Source organism: Neofelis nebulosa, chromosome 5, assembly GCF_028018385.1.
Source record: "Neofelis nebulosa isolate mNeoNeb1 chromosome 5, mNeoNeb1.pri, whole genome shotgun sequence".
In the NCBI taxonomy this organism is placed as follows: Eukaryota; Metazoa; Chordata; class Mammalia; order Carnivora; family Felidae; genus Neofelis; species Neofelis nebulosa.
The window spans coordinates 61,349,465-61,366,761 of record NC_080786.1 but is presented as its reverse complement, the minus strand read 5'-3'; the positions used below and the strand labels follow the sequence as shown (position 1 = coordinate 61,366,761).

General features: G+C 41.8%; 1 protein-coding gene across 4 annotated transcripts in view; it reads left to right on the top strand.

Annotated features, from left to right (window-relative positions):
* Positions 1 to 3,155: 3,155 nt before the first annotated feature.
* The window catches only part of GOLIM4 (golgi integral membrane protein 4), an 80,106-nt gene continuing 65,964 nt past the window's right edge, over positions 3,156 to 17,297 (top strand). For all 4 annotated transcript variants that reach the window (XM_058730431.1, XM_058730430.1, XM_058730429.1 and 1 more), the window contains exon 1: positions 3,156 to 3,908. In XM_058730431.1, the coding sequence (XP_058586414.1) occupies positions 3,722 to 3,908 (187 nt within the window). In that variant the 5' untranslated portion in view covers positions 3,156 to 3,721. The remainder of the gene's footprint in view (positions 3,909 to 17,297) is intronic.

Genomic DNA, 17,297 nt, shown 5'->3' with positions numbered 1-17,297 from the left:
CCCCAATGTTGGCCTCTCAAAAGCTTTATACTGATATTTTTAAGAAACTAGCAGCATACTTCACCTTGGAAAAGTAATTTTATAAAGACACTGCCATTAGTGATTTTATGTACTTCCATATACCCTTTCTGAATTTGAAATAATGGAGAAGTTCAGGTAATAATTTTTGTTCTCTTTCAAATTTTATGACTAAAATATTGAGTTGTGTTTTATGGCCTACATTTATTATATTCTGTAGAGTCTGTCAGCAGCTTTAGGCAAAGAATACCTTTCGAGTCTGGAATCAGATGCGAAAGAATCAGAGGTTGAAAATGAGAAATCATGTATTCCAGAAGCATAAGAATTTTCCAGAGAGTCTGAAATTCAACTAAATACTGCATATTGTGTAATATATGAATAATAATTTTCCAATCCTCTGCCCAATCTTTCTTTCTCTTTCTTTCTTTCTTTCGATAATTTTCTCTTCAAGAATGGGCCAGGATTATTGCTATAAAATGTCATTTCCTCCAGAGCAGTTTTGGTAGGTTTTTTGGAGGAAGAGTAAACTCCTGGAATTATCCAGTCTCATTTTCTAAGAGTAAAGCTGAAAGAAATTTAAACAGTGGTAGATTAAATAACAAGTCTATATTTTACACAACAGAACAAAATTTTGAAACTTCCTTAAATCGTTTTCTTTTTAAACTAGGTTCTCATTTTATTTTTTTTACTTTTTTTTAACGTTTATTTATTTTTGAGACAGAGACAGAGCATGAACGGGGGAGGGTCAGAGAGAGAGGGAGACACAGAATCCGAAACAGGCCCCAGGCTCTGAGCTGTCAGCACAGAGCCCAACACGGGGCTCTAACTCAGGACCGCAATATCATGACCTGAGTCGAAGTCAGCCGCTTAACCGACTGAGCCACCCAGGCGCCCCAAGGTTCTCATTTTAATGGACCAAACACGATTTGTTAATATCACTTGTTTAAAGAGAATGAGAACTGGGGAAACTGGGTGGCTCAGTCTGTTAAGCGTGGGACTCTTGATTTCTGGTGTCAGGTCATGATCTCATGGTTCCTGGGATTGAGCCTCTCCAGGCTCTGTGCTGACAGTGCAGAGCCTGCTTGGGATTCTCTCTCTCCTTCTGCCCCTCTCCCCATCTTGTGCTCTCTTTCTCTCTCTCAAAATTAATAAATAAACATTAAAAAAAAAAAAAAAGAATGAGAACTTGACTTCTACAAAAGAAAGTAATAAAAAGAGCAGGATTCTAACCTGGATCTAATTCTGCTGAACTCCTAACTCTCTGCATGTCCTAGGTCCTACAGCCATCTGTCACTTTAGTTTTTAATTTTAAAATTTTATTTAAATATAAATTAGTTAACAGACAGTGTAGTATCGGTTTCAGGAGTAGAACTCAGTGATTCATCACTTACAACACCCAGTGCTCATTCCAACTAATGTCCTTTTTAATGCCCTTCTTAATCCCCCCACCCAACATGCTTCCAGGAACGCTGTTTGTTCTCTATATTTAAGAGTCTCTTAATGGCTTGCTTCCCTCTGTTTTTATCTTATTTTTCCTTCCCTTCCCCTCTGTTCATCTGTTTTGTTTCTTAAATTGCACATATGAGTGAAATCATATGATATTTCACTTTCTCTGACAGCTCTCAGTCACTTTAATAAACTTTGGTTTCTTTACCAAAATGTGAGGCTAATCCTTAATCTGGGTGTGGTAAGTGAGATAATAAATGAAAGTATTTTTGAAAAACATATTGTTCTATTGTAAGTTATTATTGATTAGGGAAAAACACATGCCAGTTTTCATGGTAGTATAAGTGTCATAGGCTAACTAGGTAGTAATTGAGGCTTATTTTATGGTTTTAGCATTCTCTAGTCTCAGAGTCTACCCCAAAATGTTCAGCACCAGGGACTGTCTTTACGTTTAATTTGGCTAAGCACATCTACCTTCATTTTGAGCACTCACTGGCTACTATTGATAGTGATAACTAAAATCTGGTTAGAATATCATAAAAATCATGCAGTATAAAATAAGTTCCATGACACTACTGAGGCATTTGAGAAATAATTTACTTTCTTAGAAGTCAGGTCAAGAGCAAAAACAAAATTATCAACCTCAATTTTTTCCCTCTCAAGTACATAGAAAGAACAAAAGCAGTGTTCTCTTTGAATTAGATTTCTTTTTTGAAGAGGTTTGTGGTTAAGTTTGTTTTACTCTGTTTTACAAAGGGAACCTTTGTTGGCCTTTAAAGTGTAATTTACCGACGTAACTGATGTATTTCTGCCACCGATCAAACAAATACATGTGACGAAACGTATGCATACTTATTTCAGCCTCTGAGATTTATCTTTAAGTTATTCTGTTTGGAAGCTGTGGGAAAATATGAGGTCACTTCTTTCCCCTCTGCCAAAGGCAAGCTCATTTCCCCAATCCACACGGACAGTTGAGCAGTTAAGTAGCGCGTTAGCGTACGTGAGTCCCCCAGACCGTGTCTTGCCATCAGCGGGCACACACGCATTCACCCTAGCCCCCGGGTTGGGGCCAGAGTCCATCCGCAAGGCTTCTCCAGTTCGGCTACGCAGATTATGCTGACGGTGTAGCTATCCCGTGTGTCTGCCGCATCTGCCCACTGGCTAGAGAAAGAAAGAACGGGTATTCGGTCGAGCGTAAGCAGCTGCTTTCACCCACTGCCCCCCTAACATGCACTGTACTCCTCTCCCCACGTGCGTTCACACACACACACTCACCTGCACTCACACACGTGCGCACCGTACCTCGCCCAGCCGCAAGCCGGGACACGTCGCCCGCGCACCCCACCTCCCGGGCCCTGGCTCCGCGGCCTCTCCCCATCCACCCGCACTCCACGTGGGCGCACCCCGGCGCCAGGCGGCCGCTCTGCCCACGGAGCCCCTCGCCGGCCCCCGGGGTGGGAGGGAAGGCGCGGTCCCGGGGTCGGACGGACAAAGCGGGCGTCCAATCGAGCCCCGCACTGCCTCCCCGAAGGGAGGGAGCGGAGGCTCGGACGGGCCCAATGAGCGGGGAGCCCGAGTGGGACTTCCTCCCGGAATCCCGTTGGCCAGAATAGCGGGGCCGTGGGTGACACGTAAGTTGGGTGGGAGGCGGCGGCGGCCGAGGTTGGGCAGCCCGGTCAGTGACACCGGCCCGCCGTCCCCCCAAACCCAGAGGGGCCAGCCGGCCCCCGCCCATCCACCGACTCGGGCGGGCCGCGCGCGGAGGCGCCGCCTGGAGCCGCGTCCTTTTGTTGGGCGCGTACCCCCTCCTTTTGGTGGCAACAAAGTCGTGCAGCGGGAGCCGCTGCGAGGGGGCGGGGAGCGGCCGGGGCGGGACTCCGAGCGCCGCCGGGGGCAGCCGAGCCAAAAAGTGGGGAGGAGGAAAAAAGGCAGGCGGCGTCTGGGGACCGGCGCGGGCACGGTCCGCTCGGAAGTATGCGGAGGGCCCCTCGCCGGGCCCGGGCACTCGCGGAGAGCCAGCCTCGCAAAAGTTTGGCGGCCGCTGCCCAGGCGGCATCGATGGCTGCGCGCCCCACGGCGCGCGGGGGCTGAGCGGGCGCCACTTCCCCTCGGGCCCCGCTTTTGTGTCTCGCGTCTCCTCCTCATGCTGCGTCCGGCCACCTCCTACGGCGGCCGCTGCTGAGACGCTCGCTCCCGCAGAGGGGAGGAAGGGACGGCGGCGGCGGGGGCGGCCGCGGCGCGGGGTCCAGGCGGGACTATGGGAAACGGGATGTGCTCCCGAAAGCAAAAGCGGATTTTCCAGACGCTGCTGCTGCTGACCGTGGTGTTCGGCTTTCTCTACGGCGCGATGCTCTACTACGAGCTGCAGACGCAGCTGCGGAAAGCCGAGGCGGTGGCGCTCAAGTACCAGCAGCACCAGGAGTCCCTTTCTGCCCAGTTGCAAGGTACGGTTAACGGGACGCGCGCGGCCGGTGGCTAACTTCGCCCCGCGCCTCCCGCCCCGGCTGGAAAAGTGGCTTTGGGGAAACGTTGGCCCTGCGGGTGCCACCGCTGACCATCACGGACCTCAGAGTTGAGCCCTGCAGGGCCCCCGGGTTCTCAAAGTGTCAAGGGAGATGACATCCCCATCCTCCCGCTTCCTCCGGCGGTTACGTTTGAAATTGGTCGCTCAGAGGCTGGTCCCGCTGGGCGTTGGATGGGCCGGCGCACACTGAGCGCTTTACCCCAGTCCTTGTCAGTGGCCCCGCTGGAGTCCGGGAGTCCGGGCAGACCGACCAATAGCCCTTCCTCCGTGTCTGCCAGCCCATCCCGGAGAGGCACGGTCCTCGTTTGTGGGTATTTGCTTTGCAGTTGCCCTTGTCAGTAGTCTAAGAGATGGAGTTTGGCGGTGATTTCCCAAACTATGTTGTTTTTTCAAGGGAAATTTAGCCATGACCTAGCAGCCCAAACTAAAGGCCCAGTAGAATGGAACCTGGTGGTTTCTATTAATTTAATAGGGTGACTTTAGAGATGTTGGAGGTATTGGAAAAGTCCACACTGCCGCTGTTCACCATCCCCCAGATATGTTTTGGAGGGAAAAAGTTTGTCTTCCTGCGAAACTTTTAGTTTAATACAGAGGTAGGCGTGTGTGTTGGGGGTGGGGGGGTGGGGTGGGAGGTGGTGCTTTACAGTTAGCCTTGAGAAGTCCAAGGAGAGAAATAGAATTTTTCAGTTTATCAGATACAGTAAACACAACTTGAGCAAGACCTGCAGAAAGATTTAAAGTTTCTACCCTTCTATTTTAGAATCTCCTTTAATGTAAATTTCAGAAACATAAATGATGCATGACTGCAAAGTAAGCGTGATGTGGCCTTAGAGCATAGTCATCCTGTATATACTTTTTGAAAGCTTTTACTTGTACTTGTGTGTAGTTTTCAATACTTATGTAGTCCTCTCCCCAAGCAGAAAATAATAGTAGAAAGCTGTGAGCAGTGAAATGTTGACAGTCTTTGCTGATGATGCAAATATAGCTAATTTCGTATTACTGGGAAAATATAAGCTGGATGGATGTTTCTGTCAGTGTATGTGTATATAAATATGAAACAGATGCCTTTTCGTGGCTTCAGCTATTTTGAGTGTTTTCTAGTAAAAAAAAAAATTAAAACGAGAGAAAAGGACATGCAGCTGATTGCTTGGTCTTATTTTCTCTTCCCAACTTAGAAGAAACGGAATTATTTTTAGCTTACTGAAGCTGCATAGCCACAGGCAGTGAAAATATGTGAGCTGGGTTTGGCTCAAAAGGAAAACCTGTTTTGGTGCAGACTTGGGCTAAGAAAATTTTTCTTTAAACTTGTTGGTATTTACCCATGACTTATTGTTGGTGTATGAATTCTGGATAATTTATGTATTTACTTAGAAGACATCAGTGGCTTCCTGTGAAGTTCAGCGCAGTTAGACAAAGGGGGAAATTTATGATCTAATACTACAAGGGCAGGACTGGATTTTCACACATGTGGCTGGAAGGGGCATGTGTGGTGGATTTTATGAGGTTGTTACCTCGGTCTCTTAGCTTAGGAGACCGATGTGAACATACACTGTCAAGTTAACCAATACCTCCTCAGCACTGCACGGTGCCTGACGCTCATGAGGGGATCAATATATATTTATTCAGTCAACAAAGGAAATTATTCTGAACAGTAGTGAGCAAGTTAATCCCATGCATTTTTGTCTGCCCCCTCAGCCTTCACTTCCCTGTCTCTGCTTTGTGAAACAAAACAAAACAAAACAAAACAAAACAAAACAAAACAAAACAAAGTAACCAAACATTTCGCCCAAGCCCAAGGAGAGCATTTACCTTCCCAGCCAAAGCTGGAACTGATTGACTGAGGCCCTGATTTCTGAGTCATGGCCTGTATTTGCAGTATTTTAGTTTTGAAAATCAATCTCAATTTCTTTTGTCCTTTTATTGGCTGCCTTTTGGTGAAAGTTGTGGAGGAGAGTGGTGCTAAGTGGTGATACAAGGCCATTCAAATATACAACATTTGTTATGCAGTAGGAGATGAAAAAATGTAGCTAGTTTGAGTAGCTTTAAAGTCTATTTCTTAATGTACCCTTTTGCCATTTCCTCTTGAATTGTGGTGCTGGAACAATTACAATATGATCATACCTGAAGAATTATTTCCCAGGCAGGCCACATGACTGATTCCTATAGCATTTATTTTGGATTTCACATCTGCAGATCATTTAATGAAGGTTTTCTGATGTTAGCATCTTTTGCTTCCCCAATGACAAATGACATTTCACTCAGCAGCGCTCTGTTGTACCACCTGCATAGATTTGTTTTGAGGACGTTAGGCTCTCCATTCTCAGAACTTGTTTAGTTAAGTGAGATCTCTTGACCTGGAGTGGATTAAGATCAGAGTTAATTATGAGTGGCCTCTTTAAAAAAAAAAAAAAATAACTCTTGAAATGTTTAAGTAGTTTGGCCCTATAATCTGAAGGTATACATTTGTTAAGTGAGCTTATTTAGGTCATCTTCAGTTTAAGAATGGGTTGTACTCCAGAGATTATTTTGAAAGTAGGTTATGTCTAACTCTAAGTACATTTTGTAGTAGACCAGTTCCTTAAATAGGAGATGGTGAGGGGCAACCTGGGGAAAGTTCCAAGACTAGGCTACCTCCTCTCTGGTAAAAACAAATGTCTATGTCTGCCGGCCTATGTATCTATTTGCTTATCTATCTCCCACTTACACCACACATCAATTACCTTGAGCAGTGGGGCAGAGGTTACATATTGGTGGCAGAGGCAGCAGTTAACAACCTTTGACCAGCACAATGTTTACTTAACCTCTTACATTTAAAAAAAAAAAAAAAACAAAACTGCTTTCAGGTGGGCCATGCACCATTCTCCGTGTCCATACACAGTGGTTCTTAGCTCTGACTGCCCATTAGAATCACGTGGGCAGCTCTCAGACCAACTAAACCACAGTCTGTGGGAGTGAAACCCCTATGTCGTTCTCCCCAGGTGATTACAATATGCAGCCAGGGTTGGGAACCACAGCCCTATTATCTTTTTTTCTTTTTTTAAGTTTATTTATCTTTGAGAGAGAGAAAGCGTGAGTGCCTGTGAGGCTGAATGGGGGAGGGGCAGAGAGGGAGGGAGAGAGAGAATCCCAAGCAGGCTCTACACTTAACAGTGCAGAGCCCAGTGCAGATACACCGTGAGATCATGACTTGAGCCGAAGTTGGACGCTCAACCGACTGAGCCACCCAGGTGCCCCCACATCCCTATAATCTTAAAACTGAGCTGTATCACACATTACTTTACTTTTCTGGCCGTAAAGACACCTGAGGGTTTTGTTGTTGTTGCTTTTACCCAGAGCATGTGATTCAGATACTAGCCCTGCAACTTTCTGTGTGAACATGGCCCTCATTTTTCTTATACAGTGGAGATTAGAATGACCTACTTCATCGGGATAATGTGAGGATAAAGTAATGAATCCTGTTAAGCTCCTAGGACATACTTGGCACATAGTAGGTACTGCTCATTAAAGATGATCTGTTATTGTCATCATGGCCCCTGTTTGAGGTAGGATATTTCATTTCTCCTCTCCAGGTTTGTCGTGGGTAAAAGTGTTCAAATTGGCAAAATCTGTTTTTATAATTAACTACCTCCTTTTATTGTACCTGACTGGACATCAAAGGAAACCGGTAAACGAACATAAATCCAAGTACTTTCCTCTGGAGAAGGGACCTTCACTGACAATTTAAACTTAAGAAATTAAAGTAGGGTTACTGATTAACTCCCTTCTGTATCATATCAGATAAGAAGAAGGTGTAACTCCTAGTGGTAGGCAATAACCTTGTGCAATAGGATCTGGGATAGAGATAGAACTATTTAACTTTTTTAAAAATAGGGGCAAATAGCCCTCATTCCCGAAACACTGTGTTACATTATTGCAGTGATGGCAGGAAATCATCAAGAAAAGGTTTATATAATGTTTCCTGTTCTCCTGTTCCAGATGAGTAGATCACAACTATTTAAAGTAAAAATGTGGTGCTTCTAAGGCTCATATTTTTATTTAAGTTAGTTGTTTCTTGCATTGTGTTCTCTTAACACAGGATGGCTTGCTAGCCTGAGCCTGAACAGATCACATTGGAACTGGTAACTTCTTTGTTTTCAGCCTACCCTGAATCTGCTTAAGAAAGAATAAAAAGACTTCTTCAGCTCAGGCCCAGTCTTTATTTATTATTTCATCTCCAGTGCCAGGTGCCTGGCACTCAGAAGATAGTAGGTCTACACCTTTGTGGTATTTCCTGTCTGCTTACGAGTGTGCTTATTATGTGGTGGGCAGTGAAGTCTGGTAGATACAGGTTGAGGAGTCACAGCACTTGGGTTTCAAGTCTTGCTATCTTTTTTTTTTTTTTTTTAACCAACAATTTTTGAGTGGTTCCCAGAACGCAATAATTTAGACCCACAAGTGTGGGTTGTGTGTAGTTAGGTATACTCATTTTTAAGTGCTAAGTTGGGTCTCATAAACATCAACGAGATACTGTTTATTAAATGAACATTTTCATTTAAAAAATAGAGCAGAATGAAATACTCTTTAAGGTCAGTAGTTTTTATGTGTATGTAAAATCCTGCCTTAAAATGCATTCCCTGATGGGGCGCCTAGGTGACTCAGTCAGTTAAACATCCAACTCTTGATTTTGGCTCAGGTCCTGATCTCACAGTTCATGAGTTCGAGCTCAGTGTTGGGCTCTGTGGTGACATTGAGGCGCCTGCTTAGAATTTTCTCTCTCCCTCTCTTTCAGCCTTTCCCCTGCTCACTCTCAAAATAAATAAACATTAAAAAAAAAATGCATTCCCTGAATAAAAGATGAAAGCTTTTAGATACTTTTTGAAAATCTATTTCAATTAAGCATTCTGTTATATATGTATATGATTTGCATAAGTTTGTATTGTATGAGTCTACACTCTGTGTCTGCCTTAGTCATCCCTGCAAATTGGAACATGTCCATATTGGTTGACTATATAAGACAATTTCTCATTATTTGTGAGCCTTTAGTTTAAGTCCCATATAGATTGGAAGTCTTCCCTGACTTCTTTATTCTCTCCTGTCATACCAAGGACGGTTACTTCTAGGGCTGGAACACAAGACAGGTTTCAGAGACCTAAGGAATCAGTGACTTGGAGTTGGGGAATCGACGTGCAGTGGGTTTGAGAGAAACTAGAAGAAGGCAGAGAGAAGAAAGGGGAGTGCTATCAGTTTATGGCTTTTCAAAGCATTGAGGAATATTCTTGCTCACATGTTTATGTCCTAAAAAGAAAGAAAGAGGGACTAGTGAAGGGCGATTGGTTTTGGCATCAGGTGCTGTTTGAATACAACTCTGGTGTTCACAGGTAGAGACCTTGAACAAGCAAGTGACGCCTCTGGACTTCAGTTTCGTCATGTTTAATTGGGAATAACAATGTCTAACTTGCACACTTGTGTAGATTATAAATAATACATCTGAAATGACTAGCAGGGATCCTGGAGCACATTACTATTGCATTTATTAGGTGGCCGGGACTACTGTTGCTGGATTAGCATTGAGCTGCTTTTTATTTTGGTCACTGTTTACATCTAGCAGGTAATAGCGTTATTAGTTATGGCCTAAATGTGGCTTTTGTCAGAGCTATTTGCCCAACTTGGCTGAAACTTTAACTTGACTTAAGACAGTCTCACTCTGTATTTTCTACTGTACTTTTTTTTTTTTTTTTTTTTTGGCGGGGGGTGGGGAAGAAAAGACCTGAGTACGCTTACATGGTCACAACTAAGAATTGTTGTTTTTCATTTTGACAAGTAAGTGTTTTTATTTTATCATTGAGGACAGAATGTTTTTTGCTACTTTTGCCAGTCAGTGCTTTGTGACTTTTGTAGCTTTGGAAGTCAAAGTTATATGTAATACAACTTTACTGGAAGAGAAAAGTGGCAAACTGTATCTTCCTTTTGAGCACTGTTATTTAAAGTGAATTTATTTTGGGGCTCCTGGATAGCTCAGTCAGTTAAGTGTCATCTGACTCTTGGTTTTAGCTCAGGTTGTGATCTCACAATTTGTGAGTTTGAGCCATGCATCGAGCTCTGTGCTGACAGCGTGGAGCCTGTCTGGGATTCTCCCTCTCTCCCTCTCTGTGCCCCTCTCCTGCTCGTTTGCTCTCTCGCTCTCTCAATAAACAAACAAACAAACAAACTTAAAAAAAACCTTTAAAAATAAAGTGAATTTATTTTGATAGAATTTTGAAAATTTGAAGAAATTAAAATTTTTAAAAATACATAACATTTGTGGAATGTCTACCTGTTCAGGTGCTGTGCTAAGCACGTTACATGCATTTTCTTATTTAACAGTGACATGAGCACTTTAATGTAAGTGAGCAATCCGAGGCTCAAGGGGTTAGTTAACTTGCTAGTGTCAAGGTCAAATCTGATGAAACTGAGCTTTGAACCCTAACACAACTTCCCAGCCGTGTTCTTTCCACAGTACTCCATTGCCCTCAAAATTATTTTAGTGTTTCTCATGACAATATTAATGGTTTTGAGAAAGTAGGTTAGGTGGGTTGTCACATGAAGAGTCAAGATAAAATTTAGAATCAGAAATACCAGCGTGATTATTTGATGCAGCATTTCCAGAGTGTAGGACATTTGCTGCTGTTACAGAAAGGGATTTTGGTTGATTTGGAGTTGATTTTAGGTAGTATCCAGATGCTGCATTAAATAATGTTGAGAATCATATAATAAAGACCTCAGATTCTTTTGAATTTGCTTTCAGTGTTTTCTTGACAAGTCAAGTAGAAACTCTCAGTTTCATGCTAGAATCTCTCTCATAGATATAGTTACCCATTTGTTTTTCTCAAAGAGAGCAGACTAGGACAACCAACAGTTTGATAGCTAGAATCTAATAATTGTTTTTTCATATTATTATGTTTAAATTTTACAGTCACTGTCCATTAATGCCATGTAAGTCATATTTTTCATTTACAAGGTAGTAGTGTATTTTTTTTTTTTTAGTAAGTTTGTTTTAGGGGGAAATGTGAAATTTGTCAACCCAAAGTGCCTATACAGGTTTTGCATACATAAAGTAAGAAGTCATGTTTGAGTACCTGAGTGTCTGTAGTTCAGGACTGCATTAACCGATTGACTCAGATACAGACATTGAATTTTACAGTTAAGAAAACAGTCTTGAAGCAGGTGAATCATTTATCATGTATCTCAAGCTAAGCCCACGTGTCCTGTGTTCTGACTTCCAGTACAACATAGCATTCCCCTACCGTGCTCTCCTGTCACTGGAGACCAGCACACTCTTCTCAGTTCCAGCAGAAATGGGCGTTGCTATTTTTAAACAATGCTATGTATTTCTGAATGGCATATTTGTGTTCTTTGTTTTTATTGGCCAGTGGGTGCCTATCCAGAGGACATGCCAGTTATATTGGCTTTTGCTAATAAACCTCACTAATAGCCTGGAGGGATGTGGGCATGAAATAAATTGCTCTTTAAAATAGTATGACATTTTTAAAAATAATGCCTTAACTGTTTTTCATATATAAAAATGTCACAATATGATAGACTGAATAGAAAAGTAACAAACGGGCTGTCATTCTGAAGGATAAGGCATTATGGAACATTTGAATGACACTTTCTGTTGAGAGTGAGTTTAAGAAAAATATATAATCATTTTAGGAGAGCTGAACATTTCATTTCCCATTTCACATGCCATTTAAATCCCTTCTTTAAGTGGAACTTTGTTATAAACAACAACAAAAATGTGTAAATCAAGATATTTAAGAGAGTTTTGACATTGTATGGTCTCAACACCAGCTATGATGCTATGAAATAAATATTCTAAACAGATTAAAATTGGATAGCTGTTGCTTCTGTATTTGGTTAGCATTTATTTAGTTTTACATCAGTGAGATTAAATCTATAATCTATTAATCTCTCAATCTATTAGCACACATGAATTCTTAAAAGGATTTTATATCCTTTTTAAAGGTTTGATGCTATAAAACATGTTAATTTGCACTGATGTCAGGCATTATTTTCATTAAAAGATGAAAAATAAATGGTCTTCACTGTATAGGTGAGCATCAGCTCTAAATCCAGAAGTCATCTACGTTTGACCTGGGTGTGAGTGGGGCTCCTCAGGTATAGTTCCTCAAATATAGTTCCTCATCATCTGTAGATCTGTGAAACTATGGAGTCAGGATATCTGACCTCAACACAACCAACATACAGCAATGATGCAGGCATAAGATACCTGCATGTTCTTGTTCAAAAAAGAATAAGATTTGTGGTAGGTAAGAGTCACTGGTCCATAGCAGTTCTGAAATCCTGCTAAGCAGAAGTTTCTTGATGAAGTTTCCAGAGTTGGGGATAATTCTCCATGGCTCTTCATTCTACTCCTTGGGCTACTGGCTCCCCTTTCTGAGTCATCTTTCCCTTATGAAAGGTGGCACGTATTTTGCAGCTGAAGTTTTTGTTTTTTTAATGTTTATTTTTGAGAGAGACCACAAGTGGGGGAGTGGCTGAGAGAAAGGGGAACAGAGGATCCGAAGTGGGCTCTGAGCTGACAGCAGCGAGCCCGATGTGGGTGTTGAATTCACTAACAAGTGAGATCATGACCTGAGCCGAGATTGGACAGTCAACCAGCTGAGCCACCCAGAAGCCTTGCACCTGAGTTTTCTCAGCCTGCTTCCTGCCGGTAGGATTTGGGGGATTTATGGCGTTTTTTTCATTTAGCACAGTCTGTTCCTTTCATTCTAAAATGGCAGAGTTTCTGCTGATAAAATCCTCTTAAAGCTTTTGTCATTCCCCTTTGAAACTCGTTAGGGTTTACTCAGTTAGACAAAGATCATACCCACGTATTTCTTGGAGATAAATCTTTCTCTACCTTGGGCTTCTGCTGAGACAAGGGATAGGCAGTGCCCTTTAACTTTCCAAAGGCCTGCTGAAAGGATCGCTGAGTCACGGTCTTAAGCTTTTAAGAGACCCTGTGGTACAACTGAAAAGCTCATTAGGAGGCTACATTTCCAAGGTCTTAACAGGAATTTCTGAAGCCACACTCTCTGTCTCATCTTTATTTTATTTTTATTTTTTAAATGTTTATTTTTGAGAGAGAGTGTGAGTAGGGAGGGGCAGAGAGAGAGGATCTGTCAGAGGCAGAGGATCCGAAGTAGGCTCTGCACTATCAGCACAAAGCTTGATGTGGGGTTTGAACTCACGAACTGCGAGATCATGACCTGAGCTGAAGTCAGATGCTTAACCAACTGAGCCACTCAGGTGCCTCTCTGTCTCATCTTTAGACCATTTTTTTTTTCCTGGCAGTTCCTTGGAATTAATCTTTGTGTGGAAGCTGTTTCTTAGTGTAGTATTGTTTGCTATCCAGAGATGCTGAGAGTTTTCAAAACCATCGAGTGGTTTGAAAACCATCAATTTTCAAAGCCTTCTTTTGGTTTAGTGGTCCTTCCCTCAATTTATCATCTCCCAGTTTACTCTAATCATCAAGAAGAAACCAGGTAGCATCTCCAGCACTTTGCTGGGGAATCTCCACAGCTAAATTACCCAGTTGGTGCGGCACATTTTTTATTTCTCATAGAACTGCAAGTGACCACATACAGGTCATGTAACTATATATAAGTGTGGGTATTGTTACACCTTCCACCACTACATAACTTACAATTTCCAAGAAAATTTTCTCATTTTTATTTACACCCTTCCTAGCAGTCTCTTCAAAGTCCAAAATTCTGTGAATAGTATTTTTAAAGCACTTTACATGTTGACTCATGCTCTTAAGTCCCATCACACAGTTCTGAAGCTGTTCCCACCTTTCAGATTTTTGTTATTGCAGCACCCTACCTCCAAAATCTGTATCGGTTATCCTGTTGCATAGCAAATTACCCGCAAACTGAATTGGCTTAGAACAAAAAATGTTATCTCACAGTTACTATAGGAAAGGAATCTGGGCTCAGTTGGATGATTTTTTTAAAGATATCTCATGATGTTGCAGTAAAGCTGCTGACCAGGGTTGTAGTCATCTCAGAAATTAACTGGGGTTGAAGGATCTGCTTCAGAATTCACTAATGTGATCATTGACAGGCCTCAGAAGATCCGCTTTTAATCTTGCTCATCTGGGCCTTTCCATAGGACTTTCTGCAGTTCCACTGTGGAACTTAAAAAAAAAAAAAAATGAAAGCTGGCTTCCCCCAGGGCAAGAGATCCAAGAGAGAACTAAAGAGTGTGCAAGAACCTAAGATGAAAGTGAAAATATTTTAATAACCTCAACCTTGAAAGTGATAACCCATCACTTCTGCCATGTTCTGTTCATTAGACTTGAATCACTAAGTTCAGTCCATGTGCAAGGGAAGGGGCTTGTGAAGGCATGAATAACAGAAAGTGGGGGTCATTAGGGTCCCCTTAAGCAGCTGCCTACCAGGTGAGAATGTCATTGTTGTCATTGTTGGCAGTATCATTACCAATTCATCATAAACGAAAAGTCACTGAGCACTTGCTATGTAGCAGGCACTGCTCTGAATGACTTTCTTGGATTATCCGACATAATACTTTTGTAAAAATACATTACTACATATTTAAATGTGATTTATTATTTAATTTGAAGTATATTAGCAAGAAGTGGCATTTGAAATCATGGCACTGTGGAGAGAAACTCTCATGTTTAAACCATTTGACCTGTAATGATTGAAATTCAAAGAGTTGCAAGTGACTCTCTGAAATGTAAACCCAGCTAGTAAGCTGCCGAGGGAAATCAGAGTGGAAGGCTCATGTCCTTGAGGAGTTTCAAAATCCGTTGACAATATGTGTAATGTTTTCACTCCTACAGTTGACTGTATTTCTTTGGCAGGTACGTAGGAAGGCAGTGCAGTGTGTTTGTTCATATATTTTTACTTCTGATTGTTCCTTCTGCTTTTATAGACTGCAGTCTTTGACGAAAACCTTGTTATTTGGTAATCAGAAGATAAATTTTTGAGGAGTGAGTTTTATGGTCTTAGAAAGATAAATATGTTTGATTTAAAGAAAGAACATTAACTGCATGATTAGTGATTTCAACTCGTTCGTTGGTCTCTACTTTGGAAGTCAAGTGTAAAGATTGAAATATAAGATTATTCTTCCGTAATATTAAAAAAATAACAATAGACTGTAGCATTTTATGAAAAAGTCATTAAATAATGTTTCCTGAACAATCATTCCAAAATTCATAGTATGACCTCACCCTTCTTAACATATTTTAGCTATTAGAAATACAAGATAAATATTTCTAGTTTCCATTTGCCTTCCGTTATATTCTCTAAGAGATTGGATTAGGAAGTGAGTAGAGAATGTCTTGTCAAAATATGAAGCCATGTTCCATTCAAGAATCAAGGACAGTTCTTTCTTGCCAGTGAAAAGTTGCTGTTGAATTTCTGTGGAATCCATGACTCTTCCTGCCCCATTGCTATCAATGTGGGTACTAGATTGCTGCCATGATATCCACTGTCAATTCTGGGTTGCCATGGACTTCTTTTCCTTTGTGATATTCACATGCATACTGTTAAGTCCTCATGATATGTGGTCTTTGTTCTATGTTCCAAAAACCAAAGTGTGAAAAATTCACTACATATTCTACGCTGTAGTACTAACATGTGCAGTGTGGTTCTTAGGGTTGCATATTGGGTTTTTTTTTTTTTTCTCATATATCTTTTGCTCCGTTGGTTGATTAACATCCACTTAGATTAAGCTAGAGGGTGCACTCTGCTATGAGACTGTCCAAGGAAGCAGTAGCTACTAACCTAGTTAGCTAGAATGATGCTTTTGTGTGTGCATGTCAGACTCCTTATTTAAACCCCAAGAAGTCTTCATCGAAGGATCCCATAGTAGCAATACTTGGAGTACAGGCTGAGCCTTTAAAGAAAGACTGTTTTGTTTTATTGTAGGCCTCCAGCTGTTTTCACAACTGCCTCCTACCCAGCAACAACTCATTCCTAAGGCCATATTTTGTGTCTCATCTGTGACCCTCTCTTTAAGGGTGGCATTTGCAATATGGGATCCATGGGGGTCCAGGAACTTTCTGAAAATATATGTCCATTCTGTATATGTGCCTTTTTCTAAGACAGAAGCCATAGCTTCTATCAGATCCTCAAAGCGTCAGTGACCTAAAAAAGGTTAAGAACCACTGCTTTAGGGCAAATTCCTTCTTCTGAGGTCCTTTCAAGTCCATCTTGGAATTTGAGCTCCCTTGGTCCTACCCGATGAATCCTCTAGAAAATGGCTGAATTTGTAATGGGCTGGTCAGTGCTCACTGCTATTTCCCTAAAGCCCTAACCCACTCCACCCCTCTCAAATTTGAGATTCCTTATTAGGGATTTAAATGGTATTTAATAAATTGCATTCCTAGAATTCACTAGTAATTACTTAGTAAATAATAAAAAATGCCTTGCAATTACATGAGAAATTTATACCTTCCAAATTACTTTATATTCATGATACCATTTGGTCCTGGAGGAACCCAATGATATAGAGAAAAGCAATATTCTATGTTATTACCATTTTAAATGTGAGGAAACAGAAGTCACACAGCATGACAATGACACGCTTGGGGTTAATGCTCAAATTGTTTGAATCCTAATTCAGGGCTTTTAGTTATCCTCGGTTTCCAAGGTTCCCTCACCCTGGAATTGAAATGAGATTCTAACAATATTCACAAAACAGTTTCTGACTTTACCTCCTTAGAGGGAACTCTATCCTTTTTAGATGCTGCCAAAAAGTTCAGAATATTCCCAGATGATGACTCACCTGGACATGAGAACTAGTCTCCTTGGAGTCGACCTACCACTGTAACGGAAACAATGAGAGTTTGTCCAACTGATGCATGGCAAGCCAGTACAAACTGACACTGGGCTTTTGCAGTGAAGGAAGATAGGCTATTTACTGGTGTGGCATCACTCAGGAGAATGGGGAGCTAATGCCCAGAAGTTTGGAACTCGCAGATTGCTTGCAAGTGAGGGTTTCTAAGGACAAAACTGGGGACAGAGATCTGAGGAGGTAGACACTGTTGATTGGAGACCCGTGAGGTCATGTTAGCAGATGTTACTAAATAACTTATGACGCCACTTCATCTGGTCCCCCAGAGGTCTGTTCTATCTCCAGAGACTTGGAATCTGAGAAGTATTTTTGTTCTGTATGCAAGAGCTTTCATTAGTGCTGATTAACTACTTGTCCTACAGGTTCCTCTGAATGATTAGCAACCATTCCTATCCCTTGAGCCTAGGCTTATGTGTTCCTAGATCATCTGGTGCTGCCTGAGGGTGACATGACCTCTAGTGTT